Source organism: Zootermopsis nevadensis, unplaced genomic scaffold (genome assembly GCF_977971745.1).
Source record: "Zootermopsis nevadensis isolate Lab colony 2312 unplaced genomic scaffold, Znev_1.0 Znev_ptg000017l, whole genome shotgun sequence".
Lineage (NCBI taxonomy): Eukaryota > Metazoa > Arthropoda > Insecta > Blattodea > Termopsidae > Zootermopsis > Zootermopsis nevadensis.
Window position 1 is genome coordinate 3,193,742 of NW_028259149.1, and position 15,261 is coordinate 3,209,002.

Consider the following 15,261-nt stretch of genomic DNA (forward strand, 5'->3'; position numbering starts at 1 on the left):
AAACCAAAAATGATAATTACTATATTTTATTCAGGCATCAGTCATATGAAATCTGGGAATTTAGAACCCCATACTACAGGGCTGCCAACCAGACCAACTGTGGAGTTTGCAGTATGCTACAACACACAAAATGGACCATGCACATTCCATGACAAACAGCTAATGAATGTTAAATTACTCTGGCCAAAGCCAGTCTTTGAAATGGGGGACTGACATGCCTCAATCAATGTGACTGCACAGTCAACCAGGACCTAGGTTTCTGGTAGGGCTACACCCTTGATGATAACATTGAAAGGAGCCAGACTACAACTGTTGCCAGGTATGTGGAGGTTATGTGGCAATTTCACCAACAGACTTGTGCTATAAGATAATAACCCACACATCTTAAACTGTCATTATTAACACATTCACTGCCAAAATCAGGGGTCTCCATTTATTGGATAAGCCTTCAAGCCTAGATTTAGCACACCATTTCTACAACCCTGGGTTTAACAAAGTTCCAATAAATACAACAAGAATTTAATGAAGGAGTTTAACAGTGGATAACACTAGTAGCACTGTCGTCAAACACTAAAAATCTGAATAGTATCTGTGACAATTACTGACTGTCGCTGCAAAGTGACTAGCAGTTGTACGAAAGAAGGCAGCAGGGTACAAAGTGTGAGACAATTAAGTGAGAGATGCATGTATCATAAAATAATACATATGACGATATTTAATTTATTATTAAAATTACATTTATTCTAAATCTAGAGTGAATGTTTATTGTACATATACACAACAAAATTACAATATGATCTACACATATTAAATCCTATTTCGTCTTCCTCATACAACCATATCTTACAATAAGATACAGTAAACATTCATTATATCACAGTACTGTTAAGAGATGATTTTGATCTCCGTAACCAATTTCTTTCAGTCATTTTAAATACCTGCAACAAAAAGACTATTTGTGAGATAAAAGCTCAAAGCATGAGTTGTCTACATGCAATGCATTTGACATCAACAAATTTCCACGCTCATTTACTAAAAACAAATTCAAGCAATTGATTAGATACATGTACCAAAGGAAAGCCCAAACTTTAGTCTCAAAAGCTACTGGCGTTATTGACCGTATTGACACAGCCATCTCAAAAGCTATGCAAGTATAATTCATGTACTTCAAAAATTATTTATGAGATATAAGCAAAAAGCAGCGTCCCGCGCCATAGCCGCGTGGTCTGAGGCATCATGCTTCAGACCGGCGATACGGAATGCGCGTTGGTTCGAGTCTCGGGGGAGAAGAAATTTTCTCATGAGCTTTCGACCAGTGTATGGGACCGGTGCCAACCCAGCATCGTGAGGAAATTTGGAAGCTACAATGGGTAGCGTAATCCGGTCAGGAAAGCTAGCAATGGCTGCGGGTTCGTCGTGCTGACCACACATCTGGTTGGATGATCATTCATCTCTGCTTAGGCATGTGAACGTGAGGCCAGCAGTCAAGCTAGTCGGCTTTGGCTCTCTGGAGCTGTTACGCCACGGATTTAATTTTTTAAGCAAAAAGCAGCAATGTCATCAAACATTTTTAGATGTTTGTTTATTTTATTTAAAAAATATTGTATACATGGCAAATAACTTACAGAGTAGGTGACTAACTTATAGCTTCCGAAGAGGGACTCTAATTCACAGTGGGAATTTTAATTCAGTGAAAGAATCTCTATCACCATTTCTTGCCATCAGCACCTATTTGTAGCTTTTCACAGGAACTATACCAACGTAGGAAGGTTTTTAAAATGAAATTCCTCTTACCTGCACATGAGGATAAATGCTTCTCTATTTGTGGTATTGGTATTTCTAAAACTTGATTTCATTTCATAACAATAAAAGGGTTACTGGCTTTGTACGTTTGAGCCATAAACTTACTTTGCAGCCCAATCTATGCGCCCATGTGCACCACCACTGTGCTTTGGCCCAATAGCTGGCCCTGCAAATAATGTATTCGACTGAAGAGACATAGACACATGGGGACTCTTCACTTCTGAACCTGAAACACAAGCAACAAGGGTGGAAACAACACAATAACTCCACACGTATGTGCAAAGAACAGACATTCTTTAAGACAGCTGCTTGAAATGTTAATAGTTACACCAAAAAATATAATATATAAAATACGTAACCGCATGTCACAGCCCACAACCATGCATTTTTTTTTAATCGACATACGCAACCAGTAGTGTCAACATCAACAACATCAAGTTCCAGCTACCGTGAATATGTTTCCGTTTTTCATTTGAAGCAGCGGTGCGTGTTAAAACGTCAGGATGTATATCCAAGAAACTGTTGTAGTCTTTGTACAATGAATCATGTCAAGTTCCACGCCACGGCAAAGGAATCTATCACCCCAGAAAGTAAATTAGCTGCTTAAAATGCTTCATAACCATTTGTCACACACTTCCTCTGATACCCACACCTACTTCACTCACCTACATCTACAGACCCGTATGTCATAGCATTTGCATTTGAGTTGCGGAGTGGTAACTTGGTGCTCTGTCCCGCAATGTATCGCGAACGAGTGAGGTAATGTTGCTTTGCTGTCATCGAACCCCCTGTGTCTACAACACCACCATAGTTTCCCTGCTGGCTCCATAAGGATGGTGAGTAATCTCGTGTTGACAGGATATGTTCATTGGCAGACTGACGTACTGCCCCATCCCTGCTTCTGGTACAAACAGGAGTGAAAAGATGAACACTTGATCCATATTAAATAGCTATAATGAGCTAAATTAAATAAAAAATACTATAGAAATATTGGACAACTAACCCATTATTAATGTTTGTACTTTGACCGGCCACATACCGGGCCACTGTGAGGTAATGCTGCTTGGCACTCAGTTTCCTTCTCAATTGCTGCTGCGATGTGTGTGACTGTGCTGACGGCTGATGCTGGTATGAAGCATGCCGTGCTGGTCGATTTTCCTTGTGGGTCCAATCCTTTACACCTTTTGACTTTGGTTCTGGAGGAAGAATTCTTCCACTGTAAACAAATTTTCATATCTTAATCTATTGGGTAGACCAACCCTTATTGTAAGGCAGTAACAGTAGTGTCACAAAAGTGATTTCTTTGGACACTGTCCACTGTTTTGATAAAAAGGGATACTTTACCTCAGGGTCTGGTTCTCTTGTCTCTTAAGTTAGCTTAACTTAATTTGGGTTTCGTTAGGTTGCGTTGCGTCTCATCTCTTCTCTGCTGTTATCTTTGCTTCACTTCTGTTTTCTTCAACTTTGCCTTCCCGCTTCAATTCTTCCAAGCTCATTTTTTTTCCAATTTATACACTCCCCTTCTCTCCTCTGCCCAACAATCTTGACCCATCTTCTCTCGTCTCCTAATTACCTATCACAACCTAACCTAACCTAGGTTAACCGCTAGGGCTGTTTATGCACAAATATTTAGGTTCAGTTCATTTAATAACCACCGCCAAGTCCCGCCATTTGCAACTGCAACTGAATCCCCTCCTTTACATTGCATGATAGCAGTTCTCCAGCCACTAAGTTACAGTGTGATCATTCAGTGTGTAAATAAAACACAAGAATCATTACCACTTATGACAAAATTATAAAAGAAATGCCAGTCTTATGACAACCAATCTCACGAAGATGGGAGTAGAGCCAGAACATTGCATATATCAAATATACCTCAGGCAATGTCCACCATGGTATTCTTATAACAAATTAACAAACCTTTGTAAAGTCAATTAATTTAAAAATCTCAAACAAAAATGCTTACCCAAGAATATCAGAAAACTCATCATGATTATCATCCCACTTGCTGCTTGGCTGAACGTCCTTTCTCTGACTATAACTTAGTAGTGACTGCTGTTGATGAATGTTGCTCTGAGGCTGTGATATGATTCCACTGCCTTTGTTATGTCCTGACACGACGCTGTCCAGCTGCTTCAAACTGTACATGAGATTTGGGTTATGAAGGTGACCAATACTGTGAGACAGCGTGGCGTTGGTTTTATTTGTCCTTCCTGCAGTACTGTCTTGTTGAGAGAATGTGTACACGAGAGCAGAAGGCTGATGGCGGTGACTAAAACTGTTAGTGAGAGCAACGTTGCTCCTCGTTCTACTCAAAGCGTCTTGCTGTTGAATCAAATTTCCAAGCTTCTGACCCACTTGAAAGTATGGGTACCTGAAAAAAAAATACACAGGTTACATAATAATCAATTAGATTTGGCAAGATGTGGTTTCTACTTCTTTGTAAACATAACTTCAAAGGATCAAGTCGACACTATGCTGATACATTTCAACAAAGAATACCTTCCAAATTTTGTATAGAAATCAGTAGTTGGAAGGTTTTAAAACAATTTCAATATATTCAGATAAACTTCAGCTTCAAAGGGTTAAATTATGAGAAATATTTGTCTTATATTTGAGTAAATACAATATAAGTAAAAATATTAAATTAAATAAAATGAAAATACTTGGTTATATCCCAACAATAGGCTACAATTCTCTGTGTCAAAACATGTGTCCTACCTGAGGGACTGCTGAGCTGTAGGCCTCTTGCTTGGATTCCAACGTAGCATGTCTTCGATCAATAAAATGGCATCTTTACTTGCATTAGGAATGACAGAGCTAAGTGGGGTAGGAGAAAACTGAGGGAACTTGAAGTTCATTGCACTGGCAAGATGATAACCTTCTGGCCAGTCTCTCTGAAACACAAACCTCCGTGAAGATGACCGTATTCCGAGACATCACACCATGAAGTCTGATAGATGACTGACATTATACAGGTGCTTAGTGCCTCCACCATCAGGGTGGTATACTAACGGAACTTTGTAAGTATAATGCGCGTATTCATAGATCTAAGATTAAACAGTCACAAACAACAAAAGTAAAATTTCTATTAAGTATTAAAGAGTGAACATAAAGGGATGACATTTAAAATTAAGATATTAAGCAAGATCTGAAAGTATTAAAAGTTTATTAAATTAGGGTGTACATTTGTAGTATAGACAAGCTCTTATTCCCGATTACTTAAGATAAGTAACATCACATCAGTGCCTGATGATGGAAGCATAGTCTCCATGATAACGAAAATTCATAACATACTAACACTGTGCAAAAAAGACTTTGGAGCAGAGTTGCCAAAACTTCAAATTTTATATATGCTACTTTACTTATAATAAAGCTTTAATTAAATTAATTCACGATTAAAGCTTCAAATCATAAGATACAAATTTGTAACTCCGCAATGAAGTCCTGTCAGGTGATCAGCTATGTAGTACAAAATTACAATCCGATGTTTCGTAAACGGGGACGGTCGCCAAGACGCGGCCGATCACGCGAGAAGACTTCACTGCATTCAACTGCCATCAAAGCTCCAAACCTTATCAATGTGCAACTCTGATTATACTGAAGTAATCAATAAACAATAACCTTGTCTGGAGTTCCAAGAACTGAGCATATTTTAAATATTTCATCTATTTCACTGTTTCCAGGGAAGAGGGGGCGAAAAGTGTAAAGTTCAGCCATAATACAGCCAACAGCCCATAAATCAATCGGGCTGCTGTACACTGTTGAGTGAAGCAACACCTCGGGGGCACGATACCTACGAACAAAACACATCAACGCACATGCTCACTTACACCGACAGCAAATAACATGTAAAGTTTCTTAAGCAAGAATTGGTGATCCTGTTTATCACATAAAATGGACTAAACAGTGTTAAAAGATTCTTTAGCCATGTGAACATATATGCAGTGCTTAATGCAGAAAGACAAAGGAATTCTTTTAATTTAACAGAGAATAGCCTGTGCAAATATTTATTGCTTTCTGTTCGTATAATTTGGTTCTACACTGTGCATCGAGGAATTTACCTGAGAATGAACATTTCTGTAAAAAAAAATGTGAAAGAATTAATCCTGACTGTTGATAAAATATGTAAATACACTTTAATGCACCACTGAAAGGAAAGGAAGGAAAGAATGAAAGGAAACTAGAAACGGCAGTTGCTCAGTACGTGTAATGTATTCACGAAGCTTGAATTTCTGGCACATGATTTTCACCATACATACAGGGTACATGTACTGCATAATATTTGTATCTAAACGTTCCTGTGTTAATCAGAAACACTGCTAAAGAAGTGTCTGCATTTTGATGAAAAAATGAGGTTATGTGATGTGTGGGCCTAACATTTATAAAATGGGGTATTTACCCAAAAGCAATACAGTCAGAGTTTAAAGCTGCCCTTTCACCTCCACCTAGTACTATGGTCACAACAGAACTATACCCCCACAGGTAAAACTTTGCCTGTTCAATCCAGTATTACCGTCACATGACATACCTACCGCTGTACATTGTGACTATATAAATCAAAGAACTTGGATGAGTTATGAAGTCACCAATCTCTAGTGGATTGATTTACATTCTTAATTATAAGAATTTGATGATTATAAGTATATTTTTATAATGTCAAAACATGCATACACACGACTTACCCATTTCTCCCTCCCCCCCCTCCAAACCCAAAGAAGGTAGCAAAACGTAAATAACCAAAAATACGAGCATAATTGTAAATATGTAAAAATGAAAAATACATCTTTGGAGTCTACAGAATTTTATGTAAACTTGATGATGAAATCAGACATTTGAAAGAGTTATGTCATCACGGAATATGCTCTCACCATCGTGTAGAAACGTAGTCAGTGTATGGTGGTCGGGACCTGATCTCCCTTGCAAGTCCAAAGTCTGCAATTTTAATTAGCTCTGGTCCCATACAAAGCAAATTCTCTGGTTTCATATCACGGTGAAAGAAACCGTGACGATGCATGAAAGCCAAGCCTTGAAGGACCTGATACATCATGTTGCGTATGATAGGTTCAGGAAAGTATTTTTCTCTGTAAGAATAATGCATATCAGATTATAAATATTAAGAACCTCATATATTAAAATTAACAATTCAATCAATAAATTAAAATTCCTCTCAAACACTATAAATTTATATGAATGAAGATTGTGGTGAGTGTAATAAACCAATCCTCACTTAAAAAAATATGATCCATTACCTACGTCACAAAAAAACCTGTCACCGCTTCATTCACTTTTAAAAAAAAATTAAGATCATTTAACAGAAAGTTAACAAAAAAACTGGTACTGCACATTTGAACAGAGCAACAAAGAATTACACTGAATGTGTATATACCGGCAGCCCCTCTTCAATTAAAAGAAATATGGTCCCAGTAACACAGATCATACCTGTCTTTCATCAGCTGATAAAGATTTTCCTTCATATATTCAAAAACAAAGTATAGTGTGTCATTTTCTCTAATGACCTCCTTCAACTTTACAACATTTGCATGGCTCAGTTTCTTCAGCGACTGAAATTTTCATCAGAGAAAAAAATAGTTACAAGTATCCATAAAAAGTAAGAGCAGAACAATTACGTAACATCAACAAGAAATAAGAACGTAGCGTTCAGAGTTTAAAATATATTCCAAGCAAAACTCTTTACCTTTACTTCTCGTAAATTCATCGCTTCATCCCAAGAATAATACTTTCGTTTCATCCTGAAATTAAGTCCTGAATTAAGTCAATATCAACAAAGTATAAACACGCAATGAAATAGTTCAGTCAATAAAAGAAATGGGATAGGAACAAAGCCCTAGAGACCATCCAATGAATAACAAAGGTTGCTTTCTCATGGACAGAAGATACTGACCACTCATCTAAATAAAATGTCAACATGGCACCGTAAATTACTTTATGCATCGACAGCTGCTAAACAACAGAGCAATGGTAGACACAGATCACTTACAATTATGCATTAAACAGTTGTCAAACAGCGAAACATCAGTAGACAAGGAATCAGAACAGATATAGAAAAATGGATAAAAACTTCACAGACTTAAATAAACCTGTTTATGTTAAAATTACCAGGAACACATACCTTTTAATTGCAACTTTCTCACCAGTATCAACTCTCTGTCCCAGGACCACTGACCCATATGTACCATCTCCTAACTGGTTGAGTGTGATGTACCGATTCATCTTCATTGGGTCCGAAGTAACTCATATACATGTGTTAAACCGGAGAAAAACTCAATGAACACTACAGACACCTAGATCAAGATGACACAAACTATTAAACAGTCATTACAATAATAGCTTGTATGGTGAAGGGATTACAATTTTCTAAAAAGCACATTCAGCAAAACGCCATTTTGTAAATGTAATAACACGAAAAACAGGTCCTGGAAAAAAGTTTTCATTTTCCTTATTAACATGCTCATCCCATATCTCATAAGTCTGAGCTACTCTTATGTTGACACTGTTGAAGCAAGGAATTAGAAAGTTCCATGTTCACTATGAGTTACACCAAAATTGGTCAATTACTGTCTACAGTATGACTTCTGTAGTAAAATAAAGAAATAAACAAGGAAATATTCTTCTTGCTTCTGATGTCCTAAAGAAATGATTTTGTTTCAGAACTCTAAATACTTTGATACAGTAGAATAATATTCTCCAAAGAGAAAGTTCCTTCTTTTGTTATCCTAAAAATGTAAATTACTTTCACCAGGAAAAAAGAAATTAACTGTTAAGAGAAAGTGGTTTTGCTAAATTTCAGTGTTTAAGCACACACAGATTTGAAAACAAGTTGTGTTCAAAACCAATTAAGAAATTAATCTGTCTATAAATCCAAAACAGCCCCATGATGTAATAAACATCTTGGACCAATCAAAATTTGCTCAGGTTTTCTCCAAATATCTTGAATAATTTTCTTCCCATGATAAATTATTTAAATTAGCTTCCATAGTAAAGAATTTGTTAAACTTGGTTTCACACATTCATCAGTAGCTTAAAGGTGACTTCCAATTTAATAGAAATAATTATTATTAGTGACAGATATTAACGTTTTTATAACTGTTAACATCCATCCAACACTAAATATTATGTAACACAGGCAAAATATCGTAATTATTTGTATTTCAAATCAATATATTTGAAATTTAAGATAATATTTTAATGTAAATGACATAAAAGTAATATTTGAATGGTAAAATCAAATTTGTAAAGCAAACCATCTACTGACAGTCATGGCTGGTAAATATGACAGAGAACACTTTCAATTACTTACCATTTGTTTACATTCAATAATAAGACTTATTACACACAATTTTCACCAGTCAAAAGTGTCTTTGGTGTTTTGACACACATCACAAGTACATTTTAACCGTTCCACATGATGCACTTCTAATTTAAACTGAAGATGGATTTGTATGTGTGTGTGTTTGTGCACTACCAGCATTTCCTGAACACTGTGGCCACAGCACACCTGCAAAGTTTAATATTGATTTTCTAGTTGCCTCCAACTCAAGGACAGGAGATAGGGTGGTAGCTTTATGCAATAAGATACACGCTAAACAATTCAGTAGTTGCTATGCATGCAACCATAACAGCTCCCTAGCAACCATATAATGGGCCTTTATAAAGCAAGAAGTGACCTAAGTCAATTTGTTGTTGGTTGCCATTCACTGATTCCTGAAGCATTTATTTATTGATTTGGTAATGTAAGCAACAAAGCATTACATCAAACAACACATAAGAGTTTTGTAAAACACAACTTATAAAACTGAATATAATTATAAAAAGCTAATATAAAGAATTCTGACAATAACTCCAAAGGGTTCTTATGCCATTCTCTCTTTTTATGAATAATGCATCACTGGTTGAAACACTCTATTGACCAGTGAATATTAATGAGAGGAAATTTGCATACTTGCGTGCTGCCGAGAATGTGAAGAGGAACAGAAGCCAGGGCAATTTTCAGACTGCTGTGCTATATGTATGAAATATTTTATAGAACCACATTGAGAAAATTCCAAAACTTCCATTTTTATAAACATAAATTTTAACTACACAGCACTTTTATTCATCTGCCAGGAGGGTGAGAGTTCTCACCCTGTGTGTTACAAATTAAAAATATTTCCATAAATCCAAAACTCGATTAATGACATGTTGCACAACCAAAAATATTTTTTCTCCAATAGCATTCTTTAGCTCATAATATGGAGATTATTCTGAAATAACACGTCTTACACTATTTATCAATCATAATCATCCTCATATCATCATGATGCTTTTTAACATAAGCAGTTCATAAGGTATCATTAATTACTGATAATATATCCCACCTATTCTTTTACTATAGCAGAAGGGCTTCTGCTATCAATTCAACTTTAAAATGACATAGCACATTTCTATTCAATCTTAATTAACTTTGAAAAATCCTAGAATCAGAAACATGCTTTTTAATAGTAAAGATATTTTGTAACTATGCAGCTAGGGCTAGGAAATGCAGAAGCTTACACAGTAATCACTCATAATGGATAGGCTGTGTCATGATACCAAATATACTCAGTGTAGGACAACATTCACCTGCTTATTAATTCACTGAATCAAACTTGTATAAAGTACAGATGTTATGGAGCATTAAATGAGAGAGTAAAATATAACGAATGACAAACTGAGAAGCAATAAGCCTAATCCAAGGCTCTATATGCCTAGAAGAATTTAGGAAAATTTAAAAACCAGCTTCAGTCAGTATAGTATCAGTTCACTTGGTGACTTCATTCCATAATCATGATTCTAGATTGGCTTACTGTTGCAGAAGAATTATTCACCAATCAAGAAGCATTCTGTTCACCTGCGTTTCATCCATCATTACATAAGCATGCCGCTCATACTGTTATGTGACAGGGAAACATTATTTTGAGCAGTACTACTCAGCACAAATAATACCAACAAGATACTGATTACAGTATGAAGAGAGTGTACTAAACTAACCACCTTCTTTACAACCCCTGCCAAGATAAATGACATGAATTATACCTACACATTACTAACTTTAATGTCAATTACTTTTAGGTTAGGTACAGACAGTTTCAAATGCAAGACAAGAAAAGAAACGTCTACCTTAATTACAGAAAACAAAGAGTACAAATTAAATATCCTAATTCAAACCCCCAATCAACAACTCTCAATCCACGTCTATACTACTCGCCGATGATATTAGAATTATTAATCATCATTCTTGAAAGTGACTACTTACATAAGTATTTGGCTAATGATATTGATCTGTAGCATTAAATAAATAAAACACTGAAATTGCAGTTCTGTATCTTACCTTTGAAATACTGCAGCCACAGATTAACACAGATGCAAACCTACAATTCTATTAAAGACGCAGATGCTGCACCCTGTGAGTGATTCACAAGTAAACATAACGACGTGACACTAGCCCAGCTGGCAAGAAGGTAACTACTCTTTAACCTTCACAACTTCAAACCCTATCGTTAAGATTTCGTAAAATCGTATTGTAAACATTGTAATGATAAAGTTCAAACAAGTCCAAGTTGGCAGACACATTCCAAATATGTAGAAAATATAAAAACTATTTCCACTATGTAGCCGTGTCCAGTGCATATTAGGATAATGCAATCATAAAACAAAGTCAGAGAAGTTTTCCATCCACCTATACATTTTCATTCCCTGCATTCACGTTGTTGGACTAAAAAAGAAATGTGCAAAAGAACACCTCTAACTAGTCAGTCAGCATACCAAAGTCTGTGGTCAATGTTTCATTAAGGGTACTAATATAAAAAAATTAAAATATATATATAAACCTATTTATTTATAAAATGTATTTAATCACAACATAAGAGTAAATTACACATTCTCTTGAATAAATTAAGAACATATATGTGAAATTACTGAAGGCGCAATAAGTGATGTTTAAGATGTGCTTACTGCCTCTGAAACACATCAATTTCTACCATGCTACATGCCTCAGCATCCCAAAACAGCAGTCTTCATACCTGACACCATGGGAACCTGAAATCTTGTTAAAAACATGTAATCATCCTCCAATGCAAGATCAGTAATCCCACTGTCTTATCCTCAAATCAAGGCTAATAAAACACAATCAGCAGATATACAGTCAACAGCTGCTATGGTTATTCTATCATAACACAAAATATTACATTCAATATAAAAAATTCACATCAGAAGTATTAACCCACAGTCTACGAGAGAGATTAATTAATTATGTGTTCCCGTAGAAACAGTTGCTCACAAACAGGAAGTGAAAAAATATATCACAAACTGTACTTGGTACAACATATACTAATATTGATTGCTGACTCCGCAAACAATTTTATAATTAAAAGTCAGCATCTAATGTAAAAATATTATCTTCTTTGTTAGCCATCACTCCACACTTCTGGTACTCTCCAACTTTCTTCTCAAAAAAGTTTGTCTTCCCTTCTAGAGAAATGAGTTCCATGAAGTCAAAAGGGTTCTCAGAATTGAAAATCTGAAACAATCAAGTTGTATGTTCCATAAATACACAGGGATAGCGAGCGGAGTAAAGCAGAACCCCATCTCGTCAAAATTCAAATCCCGCACCTTGCAACAGGATTAGTTTATTAACACGCAATGATTAGCTGAAAACAAAAAATAATCCAAGTTCTCCTTAAACCGGGTAAATATAACATGAATAATAGATTCTGCAACCAAAGTGACAAATTACGACTGCTCACAAAATGGATGCATTCTTCATATATCATTGGATTCAAAAAAAGGGTTTACCTTTCTGCAGTTTAGTTCGACAAGCAGACGGTCGGCCACAAACTCGATGTACTGCTTCATAAGGTTGCAATTCATGCCAATCATGGCAACGGGCAAAGCCTCCGTCAAGAACTCCTGCTCTATTGCGACAGCATCCCTTATGATGGCCGTCACTTCCTCTTCCGTCGGCTTCTGCACCAAGTGCTTAAACATCAGGCAAGCAAAGTCACAATGTAGACCCTGGAACAAATCAATTAACACCACTGGAGTATTTTTACCTACATTTCAGCCACACCCACATTAACCATCCAACATACAGAACAAGCGATCTGACCTCGTCTCGTGAAATAAGTTCATTGCTGAAGGTGAGACCGGGCATAAGTCCCCGCTTCTTTAACCAGAAGATAGCAGCAAAACTTCCAGAGAAGAAGATACCTTCCACTGCAGCAAACGCAACCACTCTCTCACCAAACGTCGCAGTTTCGTGCGCTATCCACTGAAGGGCCCAATCTGCCTTCTTTTTCACACACGGCATCGTCTCAACGGCGTTAAATAAGTAGTCCCTATATGCAGAAATTTACTATTTCAAAACAAGAATAAATAACAATAAAAATTACAAAGGACTAAACACTTTCAGGTGTATCCTCTGCGTTTTCGATTTGAACCACAGCTGCCTGGTGTTTGGACGGTTCTTATACCTGATATAATTTTAAATGAGATCACTGCTACTCTTTACGACGTTAAAACAGGAAGCACGCTTAATTTCTCTTCTAATATACGCCATGTTACAAAAGGAAAAACATTAAACATGGATAAACCATAATCATTAGAGCTACTGTTTTATGAGGCATGAATCAGAGCTACAGAAAATCAAAACCATGCACCACCTCACAATGCTCGATGTTTAAAACTTCAAATTCCCCTGAAAATATGGGTTAAAGCATCAATTCTCATAACCACAATGCACATCAGAAAAAAATCTTGTAAATAAATTATTTATTTGTACACATCACGTCACCTCATTAACACAGTTTAAGGAAATAACTGCTGTTTATTTTGAGAATCATATAAAACCAGTAAATAAAAGATGAAGTGTTACAGACTGTAGTTACACTCAGCTTTGAAGGGTTAAATAGTGCATACCTCTGTGAAGGATCCCTTATGTAGGTATCAATCAACAAGCTATACATTTCTGAATGGACATTTTCCATCGCTATCTGAAAGCCATAGAAGCATCTTGCTTCTGTTACTTGTACTTCCTGGCTGAATCTCTCTACCAAATTCTCATTAACAATTCCATCTGAAGCTGCAAAAAATGCTAGTACATGGGAGATAAAATGTCTTTCATCTTCTGTCAGCATGTTCCAATGTGCCATGTCCTGAAACAAAAATAAAGAACTGTATTTTAAAATTATGAACATTTATAACTAAAGTAGAAAATTCAGGATGGCCCTCCTTACCAAGTATGAAAAACTCGTGCTGGCACCTAAAATATAAGTCGATCATAAATGACTCTATCTCACCTGGAATATAGGTTAGGGCATGATGCAAACCTTAATAATCACACTTAAGCACACTACACACACAATACTACCAACTCTTCTGGAATTACCATGAGAACCTCAATATCTTACATCCAGAGAAAAATACTGAAAATACTTGAAATATTGTGCAATATACCTTGGATAAATCCACTTCTTCCGCAGTCCAAAACGAAGCTTCTGCCTTCTTGTACATTTGCCATATGTCGTGATATTGGATGGGGAAGATTACAAATCGTCTTGGGTTCTCTCTTAGTAGGGGTTCCAATCCTATGTCAAATTTCTTGGCAGGCAAACTTTCCTTAATTTCCTATAATGTATTAACCACATAATTAAATATTTACACTATAGATCTAACCTTACAACGGTTTCAGGCAGTAGTCCTACAACTAATACTTACGATTTCATGGCTGTTGGTAATGATATTACAAGAAGTGCTGTCCTGCAACACTTTCGTAACCTTCGTATTGGTCGTACGTTGATTCCCCTGCAAGATAATATGTCGCTAAGTCACTCCTGCCGAAAGCAGCCATACATTCATTACGACTAATATTTTCGTTCGCATGCATTACGACGATGGCCTTGCTTACTTTGTTCATTAGACTTAAAAATTGTATTCACATACTTAAATACACAAGACAACGAAAGCTGCTGGTTTCAAATTGAGCACAAGTATGTAATTTCATCACAATCTTATTCAGTACAACTAAATTTCTCATTTTTGGAAAAAAATAATCCAGAGAAATGCTTACCTTATTCTTTACGTTCAATTTATCTTGTTCTTGGGACACATTCTCCTTAATGGTTCTGTCCACTCTGAAAGACATTCTTCTAAATACTGTAAAGTTCAAAACCTACAGTTCGCTAGGCCCCAAGCTGCTTTCCTTACCGCTTAAATTCTTTCACTAACGCGGGAAACTTTGGTGAAAACTTATATTTGCAGACTAGACCAATGAAACTTTAAGGTGGACAGATGTTTCATGCTGTCATCCAATAACCGTTTCGAGTTAGAGTTTTAGCGCTATATTGCAACAAATATTTTTCCCGCGTCGTTGTAAATATCGAAAAAGTAGGTGGAGCTACAAATTTACAAACTTGTTAATAT

General features: G+C 36.2%; 2 protein-coding genes across 7 annotated transcripts; both read right to left on the reverse strand.

Annotated features, from left to right (window-relative positions):
- Positions 1 to 687: 687 nt before the first annotated feature.
- LOC110833943 (serine/threonine-protein kinase dyf-5) lies at positions 688 to 11,192 on the reverse strand. 6 transcript variants are annotated; one of them, XM_087350135.1, is made up of 13 exons: positions 11,174 to 11,192; positions 9,125 to 9,322; positions 7,937 to 8,108; positions 7,502 to 7,556; positions 7,246 to 7,367; positions 6,675 to 6,887; positions 5,428 to 5,599; positions 4,525 to 4,700; positions 3,770 to 4,177; positions 2,807 to 3,019; positions 2,469 to 2,704; positions 1,909 to 2,029; positions 688 to 938 (listed from the first exon to the last, which is right to left on the reverse strand). In XM_087350135.1, exons 3-13 carry the CDS (start codon positions 8,041 to 8,043, stop codon positions 926 to 928), a joined length of 1,836 nt encoding a protein of 611 aa, XP_087206261.1. In that variant the 5' UTR covers positions 8,044 to 8,108; positions 9,125 to 9,322; positions 11,174 to 11,192; the 3' UTR covers positions 688 to 925. The 6 variants fall into 6 exon arrangements, with proteins under 6 accessions (XP_087206261.1, XP_087206264.1, XP_087206263.1 ...); XM_087350138.1 differs by lacking the exon at positions 11,174 to 11,192 and adding an exon at positions 11,099 to 11,171 and having other exon boundaries at positions 2,469 to 2,701; positions 2,843 to 3,019; XM_087350137.1 differs by lacking the exon at positions 11,174 to 11,192 and adding an exon at positions 11,099 to 11,171 and having other exon boundaries at positions 2,843 to 3,019.
- Positions 11,193 to 11,661: 469 nt separating this feature from the next.
- Positions 11,662 to 15,152, reverse strand: RnrS (ribonucleoside-diphosphate reductase subunit M2). Its single transcript, XM_022072583.2, has 7 exons — positions 14,909 to 15,152; positions 14,557 to 14,643; positions 14,296 to 14,466; positions 13,759 to 13,994; positions 12,950 to 13,178; positions 12,637 to 12,855; positions 11,662 to 12,361 (listed from the first exon to the last, which is right to left on the reverse strand). Exons 1-7 carry the CDS (start codon positions 14,981 to 14,983, stop codon positions 12,209 to 12,211), a joined length of 1,170 nt encoding a protein of 389 aa, XP_021928275.1. The 5' UTR covers positions 14,984 to 15,152; the 3' UTR covers positions 11,662 to 12,208.
- Between the last annotated feature and the right edge of the window lie 109 nt (positions 15,153 to 15,261).

Excerpts from the sequence above, each read along its gene's own strand:
- RnrS (XM_022072583.2), bottom strand. The coding sequence starts at position 14,983 with ATGTCTTTCAGAGTGGACAGAACCATTAAGGAGAATGTGTCCCAAGAA. Across the intron at positions 14,467-14,556 it reads TTACCAACAGCCATGAAATC|GAAATTAAGGAAAGTTTGCC; the intron begins GTAAGTATTAGT and ends AATACATTATAG. Across the intron at positions 13,995-14,295 it reads AAGAAGTGGATTTATCCAAG|GACATGGCACATTGGAACAT; the intron begins GTATATTGCACA and ends TTTTTGTTTCAG.
- LOC110833943 (XM_087350135.1), bottom strand. The coding sequence starts at position 8,043 with ATGAAGATGAATCGGTACATCACACTCAACCAGTTAGGAGATGGTACA. Across the intron at positions 7,557-7,936 it reads GAGAAAGTTGCAATTAAAAG|GATGAAACGAAAGTATTATT; the intron begins GTATGTGTTCCT and ends ACTTAATTTCAG. Across the intron at positions 6,888-7,245 it reads TATCAGCTGATGAAAGACAG|AGAAAAATACTTTCCTGAAC; the intron begins GTATGATCTGTG and ends TTATTCTTACAG.